Source organism: Thermobia domestica, chromosome 10 (assembly GCF_964235325.1).
Source record: "Thermobia domestica chromosome 10, izTheDome1.hap1.1, whole genome shotgun sequence".
NCBI lineage: Eukaryota > Metazoa > Arthropoda > Insecta > Zygentoma > Lepismatidae > Thermobia > Thermobia domestica.
Window position 1 is genome coordinate 163,276,644 of NC_137463.1, and position 26,161 is coordinate 163,302,804.

At 34.5% G+C, this 26,161-nt stretch overlaps 1 protein-coding gene across 1 annotated transcript; it reads left to right on the plus strand.

The window, feature by feature from the left end:
• LOC145661655 (uncharacterized) lies at positions 1 to 24,926 on the plus strand. Its single transcript, XM_081726979.1, has 3 exons — positions 1 to 672; positions 22,732 to 22,844; positions 24,857 to 24,926. Exons 1-3 carry the CDS (start codon positions 1 to 3, stop codon positions 24,924 to 24,926), a joined length of 855 nt encoding a protein of 284 aa, XP_081583105.1.
• The last annotated feature ends 1,235 nt before the right edge of the window (positions 24,927 to 26,161 follow it).

Here is a 26,161-nt window from a genome sequence, read left to right on the forward strand (position 1 = left end):
ATGAAAGGTTTTCCTAAAATTCATAAGAAAGAAATTAAGCTAAGACCAGTAATGGACTGCAGAGGTAACTATTTTGAACCACTAGAAGAAAAATTAAGAGAGATAATGGATGAAATCAGAGAAGAGCAAGAGACATACAGAATTAAGAACACGGAAGAATTGAGGAAGAAGCTAGATCAGATTAAATGGAATCAAGAGAACATGTTAATGTTTAGTGTAGATGTTAAAGCCATGTTCACAAGTATAAAAAGAGATTATGTTTTAAGGGCGATAGAAGAAGAAATGGAAGGAAAAGTTAGAGGTCAATGGAAAAAAGAAAAAGTTATAAGAGCGCTTAAGACGTTATGGGAAAATAGCTACTGTATAATTGGAGAAAGACTAGTAAGGATGAAAGAAGGTCTAAGCATTGGATCCAAGCTGAGTCCAGTTTTAGCGGAAATAGTGATGAATAAGTGGGAGAAAAAAGTGACAAAAGAAGCAAAAGGAAAGTTAATCTTCTTTAGCAGGTATGTTGATGATTGTTTAGGGATACGGACAGGGAATAGAGAACAACTGGAGAAATATGTTGAACTCATAGAAGACCAAGAAAAAGGTATAAGGTTAGAATTAGAAGTAGAAGAAAATAAATCCATCAATTTTATGGATATGAAGATAGAGAAGCAAGGTGAGAAAGTAATTACCAGTTGGTATCAAAAAACGTGTTGGGCAGGTATTTATTGTCACTGGAGAAGTGATGTAGACAAAGCAACTAAAAAGAACTTCATTAGGAACATGGAAAGGAGAATAGAGAACATCAATAGTGAAGAAGAGGGAAAGAAGAAAGCTTTGGAAAATTTCTATAAACAACTTAAAAATAATGGATATAGGATAGAAAAGATAAAAGGAAAGAAAAAGAAGAAAATATAAAAAGAAAGAAGAGGAAGAAAATAAGAAGTGGTATGGAATTCAGTGCATAGGAGAAAAGACGGAAGTGCTAAAGAGGTTATTAAGAGAAGGAGGTATTAAGACATATAGAAAAGGAGGAGAAACGTTGTTGAGATGTATAAGAAAGAAAAAGAAAAGGAGGGAAAGCAATATAGTGGAGGAAGAAGAAGGAGTTATCTATGAAGTGAAATGTAGTGAGTGTGATATGAAATACATAGGGGAGACGGGAAAAAGGCTCATGGACAGATTGAAACAACATAAAGATTATGTTCGAATGAAAAGAGAAAATAATGCTATTTACAAACATGTGAAAGAAACGGGACATAGGATAGATTGGGAAGGGGCTAGAGGTTTAGAAAGAGAAAAAAGAAAGATTATTAGGAAGTGGAAGAAAGCGAGAAGAATAAAGAAAGAACAAGAGGAGAACTTAATGAACTGGACAAGTGGTATAAATATACATGAGCAATGGGAGAAATTATTAGAAGTGATAGAAAAGAAAAATGCATAAGAATATTAGTGCAATTTGAATATTTTCAAATTTCTATTATTTTATTTTATTTTATTTTATTTTATATAAAGATCAATAGAATTGTAAATTGCAGTGACAATTAACATATATTAACAATGTAATTATATGATATTGTTACATATTACAAATTTAAATTTTATATATATATATATAAACAACAATTAAAATTATATAAATGAAAATGCTAACTAACGGCTGAGGAAGATATAAGATTTGCTGTCATCTGTCTTTTCTCAATGTCTGATGAAGAGGACGTTAGGTCCTTGAAACTGTAACAAAAATCGTATAATTATTAAATATTTCATTTTGTTCTGGTCAGAAAAATGTGTTTTAAAATGGTTTATACCAGTTGTTTATTAAAAAAAAAAGTTAATACTTTGAAAAATACACAAATAAGTAGCAAAATTGTATGTAGTATTTTTACTTCAAAATATTCCATACCCTCTCTTTGGAACAAAATAAAATTAAAAAGGCTGCACATCTAGAGCTTTTGGTTTTGTATATTCTTGAAATTCTACAGTTAAGTTTTATATAACCACCATTACGGTTTACCCAATCCTCAAGTTTTCTGAATTTTTAACAAGAGGAATTCAACATATGAAGGGTGTGAGGCAAGAACATGGTAACCCACAATTTTACGATTTTAAGAAATTAGAGATTTTCTGCTGCACAATCCATTTTGAAAGTCGGAAAGCTGATTTTTCACATAAGACTATACATGAAGGATTAAACGAAGCGGCATGCGTTGCTGTTTATCTGGTGCTGAATAACTCAGCAATTGAAAATTTGTTGGTTACCATGTTCTTGGCTCACACCCTTCATATCATTATGGAACTCTCCCCACCCCACCACCACAAAAAAAAAAGACTATGGAATATATTTAAGTTAAGATAAATACAATTGCACAACAAACATGACTGAGTGGAGCTTTTGCGCTTCTATCGGGAAGTCCGGGATTCAACTCAGCATTCGACCATTCTGACAAAGCTTTTCTTCATTCCATCTGTGAAGTAGAAATAGTGCGTGTACTCTGAGTTGGCCGACTTCCTTTCTTATTGTTTTTAAATCGTTATTATTACTAATTACTAGCAGTGACGGTTTTGCGAAGGTTAGGGGGGCGGTCTTTCGGACTGAAGCCTGTTCCCCAAAATTACGGAATGTCTAAAACAAACGAAATATCTATTAGCTATGCCTTTACTCATAAACTTTAAGCTCCCGTCAAATAAAAATTACGAATGTTTAGAAAAGCTAAACATTAGTAAGAAATAAAACCCTCCCAAAATACTTTTCTAAATCCGCCACTGATTCTCAGTATAAAATGATCTTCAAGGTTGTATCCGGAAGATTAGTGCTAAATATATGAACGAAACGAAATACTGTATTAGTTATGCCTGTACTCATAAACTTCAAACTCCTCCCAAATAAAATGAGGACGTTTTAGAAAACGAAACAATCAGAGAAACCCGTCCCAAAGTACGTTTCTAAATCCGCTACTGATTATTTGTATAAATTAGTATTCAAGGTTGTATCCGGAAAATTATTGCTAAATCGTTGCACAGCTACAGTATAACAGAAATGTGGAAGTACGGTTAGACGGATATATTGAAAAACGTACGCTTTGACGGATAAATAAAAAAACGGGCAAGTTTAACTTTGGCACTAGAAGCTAGAGTATTAAGCTTTTAGAAATGAAACACAGATGACAAACTGAAATGATCCCGAGAAGAAAAAATGTCGATAACTCAAAAGTTAAAATAAAGTTAAATAGCCTCTAAAATTGCCGTCAAATACTACATTCTTCATGTTAGCTTTAATTCGTAAAACGTGCTCCATCCATCTTGATGGTGAATGTTAGAGCGAAATATGGCATTTAGGTCATAAAATTCTTATCTAACTATAGAATATATTATAAGAAAGCTATTTAGATAGAAAAATCATTAAAGTGAAAAAAGCAAAAATTTCCAAAATTCTCGTTGTTTTTCCAAAAAAGCCGGCTTTTTATGTGAAAAAACCATCGATTCAAAAAAGCCGGTTTTTTATCTCTAGTTACAAAGCAATGTGCCTATTCTCTAGTGGAAATAGACCATCTGGACATTGCCTCCAAGTAAATATTGAGGTGGATGTAAAAAACAATTATAAAATATGATTAGAAAAAGATAAATGTAAAAACTAGGATACTACATGATACGAGTTTAAAGCCTGTGGAAAATATACCCTCAACACAGCAGTAACAAAAACAAATGACATGCGTTCTTGGTTTAGTAAGTAATCTAATGGATTCGCGTGCCAATGGTTACTTTTAACATCGATTCGAATCCTGGCTAGGCAACTTGTTTCTAGTTTTCTTTCTTTTTTCTTTTTTCTTTTCTTTTCTTCTCTTTTCTTTTCTTTTTCTTTCTTTTTTCTCTTTTCTTTTCTTTTTTTCTTTTTTTTTTTTTTGAAAATCAAGAGTGCATTTTACTGACAATGAGCATTCATGTTTGAATGCTAGAAATATATATATTACAACACAACAAATATATTAAAATCACAACTCATCCTCTTGTCTCTAACGTTTACTCTGGCGTGGGAGATCCATATTCGATTCCCGGCGGATACTCATGTGGCTCGGATTCCACATTAAGCAATATGTCAATATGAAATGGACGCTAAACCCCAATACAACCAGTCTAATGTTTACTCATGAATAGAAAGCAATATGGAAAGATGTTCATCCTAGAAACTAATTCATTAGTAATTCGCGCAAGTAAAGGATCATTTCTGGAGAGCAGACGGACAACTACCCCAACTCCTTGTGCTTGAGATTTACATATATTTTAATCAATAGTAGAATAGTGTACTGACGAAAAACATAAAAATATGTATTTCGAAGAGTGTATTCCCCCCAAGCAAAAATTGAAATGAGTACTGCCAGTAAGGGAAATCATTTTATAAGAAATCGGTAAATTTTATCTGTAAAAACAAAAGTGTCCTTTTTGCGTACAGGAAGATATAATAAATATAAAACCCGAAATTTGAATATTATAGAAATTGTCCTCATTTTCCCCCTCAAAGATGAAATGAAATGCAATCTTTCAGTTTTACGTCCCACGATTATGCAGCTAGGCTGAAGAAGACGGTGATGATGAGAAATGAGTGAAATGGTATAATGAAGAAAGTTGGAGGAAACGGGAGAACCCCGAGAAAACCCAAGCACACGGTCCCATCAAATAAGAATTTTTGTAAGTGCTAATTCACGTATTTTTAATGAATAGATTGTGTACCGTATTGAGCACTTTCGGAATATACAAAGAGAAATTTGAATATTTTATAAATTTTCCTCTTTTTTTCCTTAAAGAAGAGTTTCAAAAAAGTATTTTCTTACTTTTAAGAGTTTATATACCGAATTTTACAACCCCCCAACTTGATTATGCTTAAATTGGTCATTCTCTGAATAAAGAAGAGGAAATTTGGGTAACTTAATCTCTAGAAGGCAGTCCCACTTTTTGGACGAGAACTGTCAAACTGTTTCATTATAGACACACGTATAACATATTCAATATATAAATCAGATAATGACATAATGAACCCATTACTCTATTTTTTGTTCTTCAAATTTTGCAAGAAACGGTATTGAATAAAGCTGCGATATTTTTATTCTTCAGCTCAGTGATTTATTTCGGGAATAAGTTTTCTGTTTTCTCTGAAATAAATTGGACTTTTAGATGTTCGATTTTACTGATTTCTTTGCCAAATCTGTTTAATTGTCGCCGAATTCGTCTGTTATATGTACATTTAATATTTAATAATTAAATTTAATTTAAATAATATTAAAATTCCAGTTCATTTCAAAGTAAAATGATTCGCCTTCAGAAATCAATGGGTTAAGAAAGAAAGAAAGAAGGCACAGGTATTCAACAGCAAATACAGTACTTACTCAAAGCAAAAAAATTACAAATAAACAATTTGCTTGGTTGGATTAGAGTTTAGCGCCTTTTTTTTTTTTTTTTTTTTTTTAAGCACCGAGGCTATCTCCATGTATATCAGCTATGGACTACAGCATAACATGGGATCTGAACCACATCTTCCGACTAGGATGAAACCCGGATCTCCCATCCCGTAAACAATTTGAGTTTCATAATTATCATACTCCGATAGAATTATTAAATATATAGCTACAGATCATATTAAAATTGAGACAGAGAATAGAGACGATAATATGTGCAGGATTCATGCCTACCAAATAGACTGCAGATGTTTAATTATGGATTGGGCGGGAGAAGGGAGGTGTTCAATTTAATTCTAATTTCTTTAAACCACGCTCCAGCAGTGTGAATATTTGCACTATCTTCCTGGTTTATGACCGGAAACAGCATCTGGAGCTTAAGATGCACGGAGCTAAAATTGCGACATAATGACAGGCAGTGATTTGACCGGTAATAGTCAGCACAGAACCCACTGAAAACCAGAATATTGTGGTTCATAGCATCACAAAGCTGCCGCCGCATTTTAAAGTTTTTCGGAGACACTGAGAATCTGAAGCTTTTAGGGCACATCTCACATAAACATGGCCTCTAGTTTGAAACAAGGTGAACGATGTTTCATACGACCACGTCACATGTTTAGAAACATCATAGTAGACCTACATATTGCATAATCGCGGCAATATTGGCGTTATGCTAAAGTGTTGTTATCCATTATCACCAGCTTGGCCCGTGCAAGCCAATCCATCATGTAACTCGCGACAGACTAATTGTCAATGCAACTGTGGAAAGTGCTGCTTGGGCATCTCCGTCACTTGTACCACAGTTGTAAGATCCCTAGTAGAAAAAATAATCTTACATCACGCTGAATTCAAGTTTACATCTTCAATAAGTTTGCATCCAGCTTATGTGGAAAGCGTGCAAGCCTTATTCAAGCAGGAGTAAGCTTTCAGTTCAAACTTGAATCAAGTGAAGCAAGCAAAAGGCAAATCATTTTCAAATTCGTTATTCCTCTGTATCTTATGCTTCAAGCCTCTTGCCGCAAGCTTGGTTCCTTTGCCGAAAGCATGAAGCAATTATAATGTACACTCATGTCCAAAATTATTGTCGAATGTCTATAAATATGTTGTTTTAGGAATATAATTTGATAAGGAAATCGCCCGGTATTTCTTATAATGTTTGTATATGTATAATCGGCAAAGACATGTATGTGGCAAATTTCATGTCAAAGGAGCAGTAAGTAATAACAATAAAACGAAAATAAAACTTGCTTGTCCATTTAGCAAGATTTTGTTTTATTCATTCTAATTTTCGTATTTATAAATCTTTCCCCTTGAAATTTACCACAAATAAACATTTCCCGATTATACACATAGTATCAGTATTAAAAGTACCCTGAAAAATCTTTATCAAATTATATTTTTACGAACCAAGTAAGACGCAAGTCCTTTTTTGCTTTGATGCACGCTTGCGGCATGTCAAATGAGAGGCATTTTCACTTGCTAAAAAATCGTGCGGCAAGCATGCGGAACTATGTCGCAAGTTTGCGTTTTTCGGTACAATTCGCGAAATGTCTTTCAGTTTTGTCCCAGTAGATAAATAGTAGATTTCCACCGTTTTCGAAGACCTTACAGTGTTTTCTCGAATATTATTTTCTCCATAAAGCGTATTTATTGAGGAATATTAATTATTCCTCAAGAGAAAAAATATGTTTTAAAACACGGTAATATCTTAGAAAAAGGTTTAAATCTGGAATTTATCTGCTAGAATAAAAATGCAAGGCTTGTCGCCTATTGTATCGAAAACCACAAGCTTGTGACACGGCTCTCAGAGATGGTCCTACTTCTTTCAGCAAGCCAAAATGCCATCGGTAAATTTCTAAGTTGTAATTAGTCTAATGAATTTACATCATTAATGAGCCGCAAATCTGAAGCTAAAGTTCTCAAGCATTTTCATGATTCCTTTGTTTACCTACCTGAAACCTTGTGCCTTAAAATTTATCTGAGATCTTAAAAGACAATCTTTCAAAAAACTTCACTTTCCGAAAGTTTTACACTAGAAGGTGTATAACTATCGACCTACCTTATGATAATTACATTAATTATCAAATTGTAACATTTATGAGTTCTCTACTTTGTTCGAAGAGTGGATTCGTTTCGTAATGTCCGCGGCGGCGTTCATTCTTTGCATGATATCCGCTGATGTTTTTTATGCTTTCCTCTCTGTAAAGTTAATAAATTAGTTATATAGTTAAATATTGGTAACATAACAGAATAAATTTACTTATTTTAAAATATGAATTTAAAGAGAAATTACGCAAATATAACAGGACAAATAATAGTCTACGCATCAACTTGACAAAAGTGCTCTCCTTTTCGAGTTTAGGGACAAATCTTGTAACAATTTGGCATCCGATATTTTTTGAATATATACCCATCTCTGATCACAAAAATGCCGGATGCCAGAAAAAACCTTACGGGAGGGGAGGGGGAGAAAGCCGAAATTTTAGTCGTTTCTATTATTCACTATAACTCCGTAACCATTAGAGCTAGAGTATCCAAACGTTTTTCATTTTGTTTATCTAATTGTCTTCTACAATTTAATTCTAGTGTATTTTTGAGCTAAATATAATGGTTTTCTTGTTATTTTCAGTTTCACTCAATTTTGGTTGCGCGTGACGTCAGGTTTTTGGCCCCAGATTCTTTACAAGGTAGAATTCGGAAAAACGTTTCCTCTAAACGTTTTTCGCCATTTTATGCTCTTTCAAAAAATGTATACTTATACTAGTGTAGGACTAATATTGCCTGAGTTATAAGCGACTTTATTCTGTCGTGTGCGAAACTGATCAGGGCGCGACCCAAAAGTTACCTTCTCACAAATGGTAGATATTATCAGCTGATGATGATTATATATATCTATATCTATATCTATATCTATATCTATATCTATATCTATATCTATATATATATATATCTATATCTATATCTATCTATCTATCTATCTATCTATCTATCTATCTATCTATCTATCTATATATATATATATATATATATATATATATATATATATATATATATATGATCTTGTCTGCCTGCAAGAATATAATCCTGATGATTAAGTCTCTCTATAATCTAATTAAAAATATTCATTTTTATTATCAATTGAGGTGCTTTTCGGAACCCTTGTCAAAACACAATTTTTTTCTGACGAATGAAAAGAGAGCTTTCTCTAGTACACAGTATGAGAAACTCCGCAAATCTCTTTCTTTATACGTGTCTCTGATACCTTCTAAAACATGCACAAACGTGCAGCTTTTTATTCATTTTTCTAAAAAAATCTTATTTCGACAAGGGTTGTTTTCACTACAAGTCCTTTGATTTATGTACTACAATGGTACTGAGCGAAATAGAGCAGGAACCAGATTTCAAAATTACTTTCAAGAGAGAATCATGGACAATTTGCCATCCACGTTTTTTTTTTTTTTTTTAATTTTAAACTGTTAAATCTTATTTACAGAAGAAGCACTTTCCTATTATTAGATTGTGTACAGTTGGTATAATATAATAAATCTGTAGTAAGAAACGTAATAGAGGAAACCATAGACTTAAGAAATCTGTACACAAGAGAACAAATTATGTGATTTCTAGAACTAGTTCTGAATATTGTTATGCCACTCTTATATCATAAAAAAGATAAATTTGTGATGTTTTTAATGCATTATTCATTCTTCTTCATCCCTCTGTTCATTAACTGATATTGAATTTTTACACTCGCTCGGACAACTACACATTCATGTATACAAGAAACTGCAATTCTTACATTGGCATTTTAAACTTACACACCGATAGATACACATTGTATTCTCTAAATAAACCTTGGGAATATCGTCTATTGTTTTCAAAGCTGGTCTAAGAGTTTGGTCCTCAAAGTACCATCCGGAGTCTTCTGGCCGTGGTAGATCAATCTCACACTTATCAGCGTTTTCCCAAATTGCTGTTTGGTAATGGGATCTCTTTATATGTTACTTCAGAGCCTCACTAATTGAAGGTAATTTCTCAGGCTGCATTTTCCTAAAAGTAGGAGCCTAGCACCGCAGATCTTCACATTAACCTTGAGAAGCTTTGTGAAAAACAGTTCTGCAGATTCAATAGTTTTTGCTGATAAAGGAATTTGTCCTAGGGAAAAAAAAAAAAAACGGTGACAGTTCTCTGAGTAGTAGACTATAAGTAGATAATGCATTGCTGGAATTCTCACCTTCAGAACTCTTTGTTGTTATTTCCGATAGTTTTAAAGATCAGAAAACTTTTAAGTCAAAATTCAAGATCAATGTTCAAAATCTTGAAGGAAAGCGTGAAGGAGATTCTAGAATGATACTTCGTGCTGTGAATCAATTCAAAAAGAACTGTTGTGATGAGTAGAGACACCGATGTTTACCTGTTGTTGATACACCTTTACAACAACATCTCTTGTAAAGAATTGTATATGATTTCAAATACAAGAAGGTTTATTCCAGTTCACCATATTTTCCACATCTAAGACTGAGAAGAGGTAATGGCTTATCACGCTCCACTTGGATACGACATAACGTCATATCCAGTTGCAACATCAAAGACCAAAAACTGTCTAGCTACTCATGTCAGAAAACTGTGACCTTTTATTTTCCCTAGGACAGATTCCTTTATCAGCAAGACCTATTGAATCTGCAGAACTGTTTTCCACAAAGCTCCTCAAGGTTAATGCGAAGATCTGTAATGAAACTAGATTAATACTTTTAGCAGCAATTTGAGAAAAGGCTAATAAGAGTAAGATTGATCTACCAAGGCCAGAAGACTCCGGATGGTACTTGGAGGACCAAATTCTGAAACCAGTTTTGAAAACACTCGAAGATATTCCCAACGCTTGTTTAGAGATTACCATGTGTAACTGTCAGAAACTTGAGTGTGTAAGTTTGAAATGCAAATATAAGAATCGCGGTTTCTCGTGCACTCCAATGTACAGTTGTTCGAGCAAGTATAAAAATTCAATTAGTTGATGAACAGAGTGATGAAGAAGACTGAATGATGCACTAAATACCTCGCAAATTTGCTTATCTTTTTCAAGATATAAACGTAACCAAGAAAGTTCTATCGTTTGTTGTTGTTGTTGTTGTTGTTGTTGTTGTTGTTGAGGTTTGTGTTCAATTGGCCCTCACATCATGAGTTGAATGCGAATGGAGATAAGACGAAGATCAGTTGTTGGCGTGGGTATATCCAACATACTACCTAGTTGTGGGAATTCAGTTAAACCGTGAACTTGCGTAACAGCAGAGTGAACATGGCACCTCCACAGAGCGTCATAAGGGTGTGCGTGTATATTGTACGAATTCAAACTGGGGTCAAACGCCGCTGCAGCGGGACGGAAGATATGCCAGACCTTTGGTGAGGGTGTCGTGACTACGCGGACAGTGCAGCGATAATTTACCAAGTTTAAGGACAGTGACGAAACACTCGAAGACGCACTACTTACCGGAAGACCAACACATGTACATAATGATATGCAGGCAGCAATTGAAGCTAATAGTGGCCAGACATGTGAAAAATTGATACTACAATTCAGTGTGAGTAGGAAAACCATTCGGCAGTACCTCCATCAACTTGGAAAGCACTACAAGTTGGGTCAATGGGTCCCGGATAATTTGATTCCGGGCAAGAAGGCAACGCTTGCAGACACCTGTGTTTCTTTGCTGTCTCGCCTGAGAAAGGAGCCATTTCTGGACAAGTTGTTGACATGTGATGAGAAGTGGGACTTGTACTAAGCTCCACGGTGTCGTCATCATTGGTTAGCATCCAATGAACTGGTTCCAAAACAGCCGAAACCAGCACTGCACCAGAAGAAGATCATCCTCTGTTTGGTGGCCTGCTCGAGGCATCGTGCATCGGAAACTGCTACCAGTTTGTGAGAGAAATAATGCAACTGTATACTCTCAGCAGTTGAGTCTTGTTCAAGAAAAACTCAAAACTCTGGAGCCAGCATTTCTGAATCGCAAAGGGGGGTCCTCCTGTTACAGGACAACGTTAAGCCCCACGTCGCTAGGATGACCCGTTACACCATTCTACGCCTTGGACGGGAAACACTATTGCATACTCCATACTGCTCGGATATTACATTCTTCGATTATTAGCTGTTCCATTCCTTGGACAATCACCTTAGAGGACGCCAGTTCAAATCCCTAGTAGAGGTGCAAAATGCATTTGATACTTTCTTCGCTTCACGGTCTGCCAAGTTTTACCGCTATAGAATCCATGACCTTCCAGAACGTTGGCAGAAGGTCGTAGAATTTGATGGGAACTACATTTGATCTTTCAGGTACGTCTTAGGAGGCATTGATGTTCAAAAGTGGTGGATGAAAAAACGACAGAACATTCTTGGTTACTTTTATATAAGAGTGGTATAACATTATTGAAAACTAATTCTGGAAATCAAATAATTTGTTCTCTTGTATAGAGATATCTTAAATATATAGTTTCATTCTACTACGTTTCTCATTATAGATTTATTGTATTATAGCAACTGTGCATAATCTTAATAATAGGCAAGTGCTTCTTCTGTAAATAAGAATTAACAGTTTAAAAACTGATCATTTATAAAATGTGTTAGGTATATCTTATTTGTTTCCTATTTTTCCTACTGTTACAGTAAATATTACGAGGGAAAGGTGGTAATATATAAAACCGTGGAGAGCAAATTGTTCATGATTCTCTCGAAAGTAATTTTGAAATCTGGTTCCTGGTCTATTTCGCTCAGTACCAAGGTAGTACATATCTGTTTTTTTTTTTTTTTTTTTTTTTTTTGAATCAAAGTACTTATAGTAAAAACAACCCTTGTCGAAACAAAATTTTTTTCAGCAAAATGAAGGAAAGCTGCATGTTTGTGCATGTTTTAGAAGGTATCAGAGACACGTATAAAGAAAGAGATTTGCAGAGTTTCTCATACTGTGTGCTTGAGAAAGCTCTCTTTTCATTCGTCAGAAAAAATTGTTTTGACAAGGGTTATTTTCCGAAAAGCCCCTCAATTGATAATAAAAATGAATATTTTTAATTAGATTATAGAGAGACTTAATCATCAGGATTATATTCTTGCAGGCAGACAAGATTATATATATTAATAATCATCAGCTGATAATATCTAATCAGTAATCAGTTTCGCCGTAATCAGTTTCGCACACGACAGAATAAAGGCAATATTTATAACTCAGGCAATATTAGTCCTACACTAGTATAAGTATACGTTTTCTGATAGAGCATAAAATGACGAAAAACTTTTAGAGGAAACATTTTTCCGAATTCCATCTTGTAAAGAATCTGGGGCTAAAAAACTGACGTCACGCGCAGCCAAAATTGAGTGAAACTGAAAATAACAAGAAAACCATTATATTTAACTCAAAAAAATACACTAGAATTAAATTGTAGAAGACAATTAGGTAAACAAAATGAAAAACGTTTGGATACTCTAGCTTCAATGGTTACTTAGTTATAGTGAATAATAGAAACGGCTAAAATTTCGGCTTTGTTCCCCTCCCTTCCCGTGTTTTTTTTTTTTTTCTGGCATCCGGTATTTTTGTGATCAGTGATGAGTATATATTCAAAAAAATATTGGATGCCAAATTGTTACATGATTTGCCCTTAGAAAATTTTTAAGTCCCGATGCCTAGACTATAACGAAAACGTAATCTATCTTTCATTTATGTCATGCTGAAAGGCACTATAGTGACAGGTTTTTGGAAAGTGGTGATTCGAGGATATTGTCAATTTTTACTTCGATTGGTCAAGAAATCTAATACGGTACATTCCATGGCTGTTAAAATTATGAGCATCAGCAACATGGTATCAATGAACAAAAGCACAATGTTGATAGAAGAAACGTAGTACTTTACTGTGTAAGAAACAAAACAGTCAGTTGCGTAAAAGGACAGCGCGCTGCAGAGTACATTTTTAATTCGTGCTAATTTAACTACAATGAGCGAATATATAGAAGACAAGGTATTTACAATTCTTAATAAGCCATATTTTATATTATTTTTGACTAGTTAATTCCGAGCTAGCAGTTGAAGTGTTTTTTTCTTCTTTTATTTTTCTTCAACAAAACAAACGCTCTATTATTTTCGTGCTTATAGTTTTATTGTTTTCAATTATGGCTAGAACTTTGGGAAATATGTGTAAATATTGTTAGAATAAACTGGATGGTTCAACAACGAATTCCAGCGAAGCGAGACGGGAAGCTTCAGAAATTTAAGAAGCGGAGCACCGGCTCTGGTGGTTTGGGTAGATTACTAGCCGAGTCCACTAAAATGTTTTAAAACTTTTATATGCCTCCTTTATATGTTTTTTTTTTTTTTTTGAAAATAATATGCTTATATTTTTAATTAAGTTTATAGTTTATGCTTATATTTTCAATTAATTCAGTCATGAAATTTGTTGAAGTATTTAATTTCTGGGTTCCCTGTTACCACTTATTGCCTGCTTAATTTAAAACAAATGAAACTCGACTGGATTAGGCTTAAATCACACCATCTCCCTTTAATTCAAAAGTGGTATCTGAATGCTCATGGCAAACACACTAGTCGGTGTGCGTGCATTCACTGCTTCAAAACATGAGATAGATACCAGAATAGTTTGAATTTTATCAGTATCGATTCGTGGTCTGGAGAAGCAGCGGTTGCATTATCAAAGGTATGTGCGTAGCCTATGTTTGATATGTTTCACTATTGCGTCCCCCTTATTTCAGTTCTTAATTGTATCGATATTTTAAATTGGAGAAAATCGGTGGAAACAAAATTAATGAACAGATTAATCATAAAATGAATGTGTAGATATCTGAACATAATAAGATTGTTATTTTTCATTGTCACAAACGATTTCCTGTATTACAAGTTACATGGGGTCCCTTCGTTCGATTCCTGCTAGCGTCAAGTGGACTTAATGGTGGACAAATACCGTGTACGTGAGTTTTCTCGGAGTACTACTGTTTCCCTTCAGTTTTTTCCATTCTACCATTTCATTCATTCTCACTACCTACTTTAGCTTAAACGTTATAACCATCGGAGGTAGAACTGAAAATTTCATTTCATAAAAGTTACTTATGCGGTAATAAAAATATTGACGAGAGATTAATTTTGAATTACTTAACTGGGGGGATGGGAAGAAAGTTCATAAATATTAAGGTTATTACAGTTTTGTGCATCGCTGCCTGCATTTATACTTTTTTTTGGGGGGGGGATACATCTTGTGGTATTCCGTGTTGAATGGCAATACTAAGACATAGGAAAACATCATGTTTGAGGGAGAGCCGATACTGGACAGTTTTTGAGACAGTGAGCATTCTTAAAAACTTCACCGAAATTAAAATACGAAATTATTTTTATATTTTGATAATTCCTCTGTTTTTACAGTAATGAATATTAAGGACCAAAAACGCCTACAGGATTTTTCCGTATCCGCCAGGAGGGAGGGGAAAGACCAATACAGAAGCGAATATACACATCTTGATGCAAAACAATATTCTTCATATAATACAATTATTATTGACGATATTGCCTAACTTTATTAACTACAGTAAATATATTAAATAGTGTAATTAGTGAGGGAAAAATATAAAAGGTTTAGGAATATATTTCGAACAACCGAATCTTTTTTACAAATCCTGGGAGGAATTGCACCCTGCTACTCTCCGCGTCTATATTTAGGACTATACTATTAAACCACCGTAATACATAAAATGAAATGAAATATTTGAGTTTTACGTCCCACGATTATGCCGGTTAAGCTAAAGGAGACGGTGATGATGAGTAATCAGAAAAGGACACAGTTTGGGAGCCACTAATCTATGGCAAGTCCGACTGAATTGCTGGCCCTCAAGTTACACCGCTGTTATTATTATTATTATTATTATTATTATTATTATTATTATTATTATTATTATTATTAGTAGTAGTAGTAGTAGTAGTAGTAGTAGTAGTAGTAGTAGTATTTGAAATACCACTAAAGCTTCTTTCTAGAAATTTTTGTTCGGAGGGTAGGATCAAAATATGAAGTATCTCGACTGGATAGCAATTTAATTTTTCTTAGCTCCGGAGGGACGTCCAATTCCAGGAGAACAAAGTTCCCCAAAATTATGTCTTGAACAAACACTAGTAACACCAAACGCGTATTGGTCTTTGCGAGTTTATGAATCAGTCTTCTCTTCTTCCAATTGAGTCAAGCGCTGCCAAGTGGAGGAATTGAGGAAGAAGTTTACTATTTATCGAGTGCCAAAGTGGCTGCAACTGCAAGCGGACAATACGGGAAGATAGCAGCGGTGCAGGTCAAATGCGGTCTCCTATGTTGAGAAATAGGAGGTTTCTGAGATATGCTCAATGTTACTGAATCCAGTGAGAACGCTCGTTGCAGCTGGAAATATAAACCACTCTCTTTCTTGCAGTTTTTTTAAATGAATTTTTTAGAGATGTATCAATAATGTCTTGCGCTCAAGATCAAAGACAGTAGTAATGGCTGCACGTCGTCCCACGTAAGCAGCTTTGGTGAGTGTGTCCTACTTTCTCTTTTTGCCCTGAGGGCAGCTCTCTCTTATTTGGAATTTTGGATTAGGTCTTGTAAGGAGTAATGACCTTCTGGGGTTAACTATCTTTTATTTTTACTGCTAGGTATACACATTGTATACGCTCGGCCAATATAGTCATGTTGGAAAAAATTACGTACTAATATTTTGGCGGGATTTTTATTATTACTGTTACATACATGTAATGTGCACTCTCGATCAATATGGCCACATTGAAAAAATGCCGTGATTTTTAATGTATTATCTTGATCAATATGACCGCGTTGGAAAATCTTACGTGCGAACTTAGTGAGATGCTAAAAATTTTATGGCTTAATCGGCAAGGTATCGGTGTAAAAATGGTGGGCAATATATTTATTCATGCGTGACATATTGTAGACTAACCGTCAGAATGATGCCATTGTAAGATAAACATGTTCACGTTGGTAAAATCAGAATGATGTCTTCGTACTTTCTATTGTTAAGTGTGAACATAGTGAGATGGTAAAATAGAATGGCAATGCCAAAATGGTCTCGTTCTATCTCTATCGATATATTTATATATACATATGGTATACTTGGGGTGTACGATGATGAGGGGCGCTGTGAGGAGATGTCTGCTTCTGAAGGACTTGCTGAACTGAACGAGCTTTCGCGCGCTTGGAACAGGTTTGGACGATGGTATCCTGCGGCGGTGAAAAGTTGATGCAACCTGTGTCTATAGGACAATGACTTTATTTGGCCGTAATAACCACCACGCTAATCCTATCGCTCCGCGGTGGTGAAACTTGTTATAATTTGCATAGAACTATAACCCCATTTGATATTGTTGAAGGCGAAAACCATGTACGTAAGTGCCTTGCGGATGTGAAAGTTGTTAACGTTTAAAAACGTTTCAATACAGATCTTAAGATTTTTTTTATATATATACACACATCCTGAATCTTTTGAGAACGAGTTGGAAGTTTGTGCTAACAAAACTGTTGCTAATCGTGAATCGAGATTTGATGATAAGAAAGAAATATACACATCCTCAGAATAGGAAATTTATAATACCTAGGTAGGCCCTATTTGTACAGAAACACTATCACCTACAAAGTCGTCAACACCGCCAGAATCCACGACAGTAGTTCCTCGGATAAGTTGTATATTGTGATTCAAGTTATGTAGATCTGGAAGGTGTGAAGAATGTTATTGAAAACTGGGATTTCGATGAACCATTAATATGCGACGGTTGTAGACTGGGTGTTTATTATGATTGGGTTCATGATTGTATGCATCTAGATACTAAGTCATAGGAAACCCGTACTTGGAGTATGATTGCAAGATTCAGTGTCGAAGATGATGTGTTCTACGTGTATACAAATACACATATTATGGACTATTAACAAAAGAGAAATTATATGAAGCTTATTGGGAATTACTAAATGATGCGGACTATCTCCCGGAATTAGATGAAGTTTTACTGTATTAAGAAAAGACAAAGAAATCGAACATACCGTTTTAAAAATGTACAATAGTTTTAGTAATTCATATGTTTTATGTAGTGATGAAAACATTAATATAAATTGCATCTTAGAAATTGTACTTACATAATAATCAGATTTATTGTGATAGGTGCAATTTTCTTCATGAGTGTTCTCATCTTCATGATACTGGAACATCTGCATTGAAATATCTATCCATTAATAAAACTCTTAGTGTACTGTTTAAAATGTTTGAACAAGAATACAGTGAAATCTCATTCATAAACTTTTTACATAAAATTTGTGATCATTTTAAAAATACAGAATTTGTAGAACAAATTATACAATTTTCCATAAAGCGTTCATGTGGAAGAGTGAAAGAGCCTTTCCTGGTAAGATAGTGAAATCGACTCTTGATCCAAATTGGGTCGTTATTGACCCAATATGTTATTTTTGACCTAAAACTATCTTTAAAAAATTCGCCCCTACCCTCACCCTTTACCGAATTATCGCATCAAACATTCTCAAAATTGAATATTTTTAAAATTTTGGTGGGATGGTCGGAATATTTTAAAAGTTTCAGATTGTAGATACTATGTAGAAGTAAATGTGAACATTTTTCAAAAACATTGATGCGCATTTTCTTGGTTTTTCACTGCTGAAACTTGCAAGAGAGTTATGAAGGATGGACGTCGCTGATTTTTTTTTTTTCAAAATGTAATACTCTTAGGTACAACATATTTTTTCGTAGTCTGAAGATACTGGAAGCATTGTCAAACAATAAAATTAAAAACAAATGTGTTTTGTGCACAGTTTTTCGATCATTTTAGAGCTCTAAAGGTCAAACGTCAAAAGATTTGATTGCAAGAGTCCACGATTATCCTTTCTCTTTCGTCCCTTCCGTTTCTGTCGTTCTTCGGGCGCTTTGGTTGTGTTCATTTTGGAACAAAAGCGTCAAATATATCTTTGTGCCAGTGCTTCCACTTCAATCGACTCTTGCACAACAAAGTTACACACACCTCGCGTTTCCTCCTCACATCTGCCAGTGCGTACTCAAATCTACCAGCAGGGGCCACGGTGGTTCAGTGATAGAGCGTTCACGTTTGTGCTTGAGGTCCCTGGTTCGATCCCAGCTCGCGCTAAGTGAGCTCTATGGTGGACAAACACCGTGTGCGTGTGTTTTCTCGGGGTTCTCCCGTTTCCTCGCACTTTCTTCATTTCACCATTTCATTCATTTCTCATCTTCACCGTCTCCTTTAGCGTCGCCGGCATAACCATGGGACGTAAAACTCAGGTATTTCATTTCATTTAAAATCTACCAGCTTGTGCCAAGTAATGCCATATATGTTATCGCTCATATTCGCATTATATTCGTATTTATGATCGGCTCAGGTAACTGATTTAAAGCGTATGGTAGTTCAAATATCCAACTTAGAACAAAGGATACGTCAGAATTTACAATGGCTATTTCTTTCACAATAAATTTGTCATTACCATGAAATACTCAGAAGTGTACAATAATACTCATTCTACTCAACTAACTAAATTAGAAACTGCAATCAGTATAAATATTTCTTCTTTTGTCTACCTGCAGTAAGGAATCAAATTGTGCATATATAATGCATGTAACCGGTTCATGTAAAGTTTCTGAAAACGATAGTTTTAAATTTTAAGAATCACGTACAACTCCCAGATATTGTTATCTAATGTACTTCCTGTAAGGGATAGAATAAAATCATAAAAATCATATACGTATGGATATTCATCTACAGTAACAGTATGTGAATAATTTTGATAATATATTCCAGTACCTCAAATCAAAGTATAGTAACTAAGAAAGTATAAAGCTGCGTAATCTGTTAGTTTGCAAGTGGCATATAATGAATATCTTGAAAGTAATCGTTTGAACATTTCCGTGTTTAATATCAGATATTGTTGCTATACTAATAACGGAGCTTTTGTATCACTAAAAATGTAATATTTATAAAATCAGTATAAATTGAAATTTGATGTGGGTATCCAGTATCTAGGTGTGGTTATTTAAAGCCGCGACGTTCATAAGCAAGATCAGATTTTATTCAGAAAAACCTAATTGTAAAGCTAATGTGCTGACAATGTAAGCAATTCTACGCGTTCATTACATTCAAACATGTACAATATTTGAGAAAGTAAATCTTTATAAATGTTGATACTTTAATTCGTCTATTAAATGAATTGATGGGGAATATCCAATGATGGTTTTGCTTTTATAAGTTATCCATTTTTAATTTGTAACACATAACATTTTCACCTTCGGTAACATTAATGGAATATACGTATAAGCCCACCTGCCAATCTGATTCTGATAATAATCTAATATTTTTTATTGTTTATCAAAATGTTTTGCACTGTTTTTAGGATAAGCATCTACACTACTGTTTAAAACTAATGTAATGTAGAAACTATCACCAATGCTTTCAGAAATTATTTTCGTTTAAAGTGAAGTGGCAAGATTGAAGTTCCAAAACGAAATGGCAATTTTAACCCGTGGTCATATTTTAAGTTTACTTCTAAGGTATCAAAATATTTCTTTTCAACTTTAACATACTGCGGTGTATGAAACAGAAAACATTTTACATGTCCATGTTCTAGATTAAACATACAGTACTAAATTTTCGATTTATTGGTCCGGTATTTTGTTGTTTTACAACATCAATGCATACGTAAATTTATTTGGAATAGTACAATCTAAATTACATGGAAATTTTCCACGAGTTAAAATTAACTCTTCGACATTTCTAAGTTTTGAGTATACTACATTTTTAATTTCTAACGTATTTTCATCGTTAAAAGCAAGAAAACAAAAGTGCTTGTTCCTTCAACTAATAAAGAAATTGCGAACTTAATGTTTCATGCATAGCACATATAATTATATTGATTACTGTACACAAACTCTTAGTCCTCACCTTCTTTCCTAGAAACCAGTAAATACTTTATACACTACACAAGATTAACACAACTCAGTTATGTACGGTTTGCTTTGTGCAATTTAATTATCTTCTTTCAAACGTGCAACTTACGTTTTCCATCGGGCTGCCCCACAAACCACTGTCAGTGCAAGGCACAATCAAAGGATTGATGATAGATTTATTGAGGGTCTATGGGGGCGTTAGCATCGAGGCTATTAGTCCCCGTTACAAGAATAAGTTTTTGAAGTATCAAAGGGAACGACACCTATCAAATGACACAGTTGATAGGTGGCAGAAATAGCTTACCATTCTACTTGTAGGCAACATGTATGAATGCTTTCGCTGAAAGTGTAAACGCGGCAAGCGACAATCCATAAACATAAAGTGGCTGCAAGTGTTCATGCTACTGGGGACGGTTCCGAGTAACAATCCTATTTAATTCTCGGTCTGTTATTAAGGATTTTCTTCCGGGTTCTCTTTGCCAATGTGTTTTCTGCCATCATTACCTTGGACTCTGTTCCACAACCAACACACTTGCCACTTTCATCATGCTCGCACCACATAATCGAACGCCAAAAATTTGTCCTCTTTGGAAATAAGAGAGGTCACTTGTTTTACTCTAAGACTCAGTTCATTGCACACTGCCATTCTACTGTTTCTCATGTAGTGCGGAGTTTGCCCTAACGAAACAACAGCCCGACGCCGAGATTGCCGCCTGACCGTTGCCAATGCATACATATTTCATACTCCTAACTCCAAGTATGTCAATTATTCTGAAAATCATTTGTATATGCACGAAATATATAAATACACTATTTGTGAATCAGGTTGTATTTCTTGAAATAATACTCACTCAGATATTTCTAATGGCAATTCTTTAATGTATAGTGATATGCGAGTGGAAACATTATCAATGTATAGTTCATTAGTATCAAAGAGATTATCATATTGCTTCGTTCTAAAGTGTATTCCATGATTATTGTGCCTTCCTTTCAGAAATGTGTGTGTGTCTTAGCTTACAGATTATATTTATCTATATGTATATTAATTATTAGGTCGAGTCATTAATAACTTCCCATACAGCTTTTGTCTTCATTAAATAGATATATGTTCAGTTAGTCTTCTAACAACAGTTTTGTGTGATATTACAACAAACTATTGTTCCTATCCTCTAAAATGGAGATTGAAAACGTGTATATTCATCATGTGATGTTTTGGGAATTTAAACAAGGTAAAGTGCTAAGGCGACAGCTGAAAAGATATGCAATGTATAGGCCTACGGTGAAGGACTAATCACTGATCGGGTAGTTAGAAATTGGTTTTCCAAATTGCGTTCTGGACCTTAAAAAACGAACGGAGGACGGGCCGTACTTCGGACCTTAATAACATATTTTTAAAGGCTAATATTGGACCAAAATCCACGTCAATCAACAAGAGATATAGTAGGAAAGTTGAATACATCGCAATCAAGTATTTGTCGGCACCTGAAAAAATCAAAGAAAGTCAGTAGGCAAGGAGTATGGGTACCTCACAATCTCAGTGGACAGAATAAAGAAGGTTTCATGTCAATCACTACACGTCTGCTCTTACGGGTAAAAATCGAACCTTTTAAAAGATCATCATAACAATTGATAAAAAATGGTTTACGCATGACAATATCGTCCGTAAAAGACAGTTTCTTCATAAGGATCAATCACTCCTACCAGATCCGAAAGCAATCATCTATGGCAAAAAGATTTTATTGTATGGTGGGATTGCCGAGGTATAGTTCATCACAAGTTGAAGTAAAGCGATTACTTCAGATACATACGTTCAGCGGTTGCAAAGAGTGAAAGAGAAACTCAATGAAAAGTATTCTGTGCTCGCCAAACGCAAAATCCTTATTCTTTTACACTAAAATGCACGACCATATACAGCAAAGGTGACTCTAGAAAAAAATCTTAAACTTGGATGGTCTGTTTTACTACACCCACTTTACTCTCCGGATCTTTCCCCGACAGACTACGACCTTCTCTGTTCCTTACGCAACTTTTTGAATGGAAAAGCCTTAAATTCTGAAGAGTAAGTGAGTCATGCTGTTGAAAATTTCTTCCAGTCCAAACCAACCATATTTTACAAGAAATGAATTGATAAGCCAGGAAGATAAGAAAAATCATACATAATAGTGTTAAATACATAATAAATTAATATAATTTTGTTACATATTGAAAACAAAATAAATATTTGATAAGAACGAAAGTTATTTATGACTCAATCTAATATAATATACTTATAATGCCAAGGAAGAAACCAGTGTTACACTATATTTAAATATGTGATTTTATTTGCAGTCTTTCTTACGAAAAATGCGGGACAAAAACCTACTCACAGTTGAAGAAGTGGTCGATGACCTGACGTCTGCAGAACCCGAAACCAAAGCAAAGCAACAGCGTCCGAAGCAGAGGTTAGATTGGTTCCTTACGATCTCTATGATCTGTAATCATATATTAGGCACCTGGGGATTTGTTCTACTCTTTGGCAGCACTAAAATGTATACACTTTTATGGAGTAAGTATATTTATATATTATATATGTATCTATTTTTATTGGAGAGTACATATGATAAAGTTCTAAATATGTGCAATTATATATTCAGTGCAAATATTGTGTCTCCTTCATTGAAGATTATGCAATAATTTATATATTTATTTTCCTACTCATTTTTCTTCGAAGTTTTCAGTTTCTCATCAATATAAAGGATAGCAATCCTTTAAGGTCACATATAAACATAATGTAAAAAAAAAAAAAAAAAAAAAAGATAATAATCCTGACCAGTGTTCCTTCGAGACATGTTTTTTGGGGGACACTGCCTCCCCCCGGAGCTCTGAGAGTGCCCCCCCCGGACGAGACCAAAACAATATGTCTATAATATAATAATAAATAAAGTAGTACCAGCGGTGGCCCCCGAAACACTTTTTCTGAAAGAACGACTGATCCTGACCAACTACATATAGCTCTACTATTTAATAAATGATATATGCTTTGGTCAGAATTCGTTTTTTACGTTATACAAGAAGTTCCAAAGCTAGAATGAGTAATGTTCAGATAAACATAATATATACGATATGACATTTACAAATTTATTTCTTATGGAGGTAGAGAACATTGTAGTGAATCAGTCGAGTTGATTTTGAGTTTAACGTCCTTTTCAGCAGCGAGGCTATATGAGACGGGACCTACTGATTAACGTGGAATCCGAACCACATGAGCTCCGCCTGGAATCGAACCCGGGTCTCCCGCGCCAAAGGCGCGTACGCTAATTGCTTAGCCACGAAGGAGTAGTGAATCAGCAACTGAAAACAATGTTCTGATTTAGCATTCGTCAGTACTATTCAAATTAAATTAGACTTCCTGGTGCTAAAATCCTTGAAGGATATTGACCGACCGGTTAACGTTTAGTTGGTTGGTAATATGTGCTCAGCAAATATCGCTGCTTCTGGCTTTTTATACTAGAGTTGAGTGCCTCTTAATTCGAATAGATTACCAACTGCCTCAATGCATTGGACAAATTTTGAAAATTATATATATCTACCGATCACTTCGCATATAATTAAAGAGGTACAAGAAAATTGTGATAAAGTACACGTAGAGCAAATTATAGGGGGGAGAAGAGGGGTGCTTGCGTAATTATAATGGGAAATTTCGATCCAGGTGGGGGAGAACAACAGGAAGTTACTGTCGCAGGCAAACACGATTTTAGGCGAAAACAATGGAAGAGGGGAGGTACTGGTTAATTTATGTAGATAGAATTCACTAGTAATATGGAACACTGGATTCGATCAGTACAACAGGAAAATATATAAATCAAAGCCACAATAGATGGCTAAAGATCAAATAAACAATTATGATTCGGGACAGATATCTAGATAGCTTGTAGAACCATAAGGCCTTTCCCGAGACAGACATTGTATCTGATCATAACCTTGGCATTGGCCGAAATGGAAATTCAAGTAAAAAATATACCCTGACGAAAAGTAAGGCATAAGGAGCTAAATTCTGAAAAGTTAAACAATGAGGAACTAAGAAATATTTTTTTCTATAAAATTTCGAAGAAAAATACGCAAACAATGAATGTATAGGTGCAAGTAATAAACGAGGGTGGGAGTATATTAAACTTTGCATACAGCAGGTTACAGACGAAATAGTAGGTTACCGCGAACACAAAACAGGTAAGAAACAATGGCTTCCAGAACAGATGTTGGATAAATTTAGTGTAAGGAGAGCGTGGAAACAGGTTAAGACAAAAAAGAGTAAAAATATATACAGTAAGTTAACCAGTGAATTACGAAGCGAAACAGACAGTACAAGGTAAGAGTTTTACAAACAAACATACGAGGGGATAAAAGTTTTTCAAAGAGTTAGAAAATACGAAGAAATGTATTTTTACAATTAAAAGTGTCTTTATATGACTTGCAGAGTGTCTGTCCACGACTTACGTCTAGTAAGGCAGGTTGCATATGAATCTGATATCAAGCTTTTATCTTGATTCTAGAATTAAAAAGCAAGGTTATTTGGTTAGGGCTCAGATTCGCAGCATCATTGCAATAGCATCTTTGAAAGATTCGGATCCTCGGCTTCCCGATTTTTTATATAATACGTTAAGGCAAGCACTACAATATAAATGTTTTGAAAATAGACTCTGCAGTCTATTTGTCGGAACATTCACCTCCACACTGTAAAAAATGAGGTGTTGAATCAACACAAAATGACTAACACTTTAGCGTGTTATTTTTGTGTTAATTCAGCACCAAACACATCGCCTTTCGAGCATATCAGAAATAAATCGTTACTACCTGAGATAATTTGCATTGGCATTTATCGTTTAATATGAGAAAAGCTTTGCAAAATATATTTCACACTTATGCCAAGTAACGAATAATGTTCTATGTTTCCTGTAATCGGTCACAATAATATTGTTGTAAACCTGCGAATTGTGAGACAACAGTTACATAGGAAATAGTTCTACCATCTTCTCTTCATATGTGCTGAGACACAAGAATAACAGATAAATAAAATAGACGGAAGCACTGCTATCTGTGTAACTATTGTCAGATAATTCACAAGTTTACAACAATATTATTGTGACCGATTACAGAAAATATAGAATGTTATTAGTTACTTGCCATAAATGCGAAATATGTTTCGCAAAGCTTCACGTATATCAAACAATAAAAAAACAATGCAAATACTCACAGCCAGTAACGAGGTATTTCTGATATGCTCTGCAGGTGATGTGCTTGGTGTTGAATTGACACACAAGTGGTAGTCATTTTATGTTGTTTCAACATCTCATTTTTTGCTATGCAGAGATGAGATAGACAGAGAATAGAGATATAACGACTAACATCTCTGATTTGCTAAACAAATACACTCGACTTACAAGGTTGATAATAGAGGGACATGGAAATCGAAAAATCTGAACTTCGGAATACATCCTAGAGAGAGACGCAAATATGAATAAAAATATCAATATAATTATGTAATTTCTCTCTCATTTTTAAATTTTAGTATTCTTGATCATCTCAACGTATTCTATATAGAATTTCAAGATAAAGAGAACATTTTTCCTTCAGAATGTAAATAAGAAAAAAACGTTGCGTTTCTCAATTAGAATTTCGCCCAAAGTTAATTGATGTTGTCTATTCTGACACGAATTAGCATCTAGGTCGAGTACGCTAAAAAGATGGACAGTATGCAGTATAGGTGCGGAAAATTTGGTTC

Bases quoted from the DNA above. Each gene is read 5' to 3' on its own strand.
- LOC145661655 (XM_081726979.1), top strand. From the start codon at position 1: ATGAAAGGTTTTCCTAAAATTCATAAGAAAGAAATTAAGCTAAGACCA. The intron at 673-22,731 runs GTAATTACCAGT...TTTTATTTGCAG, and splicing joins TAGAGAAGCAAGGTGAGAAA to TCTTTCTTACGAAAAATGCG. The intron at 22,845-24,856 runs GTTAGATTGGTT...TATGACTTGCAG, and splicing joins CAACAGCGTCCGAAGCAGAG to AGTGTCTGTCCACGACTTAC.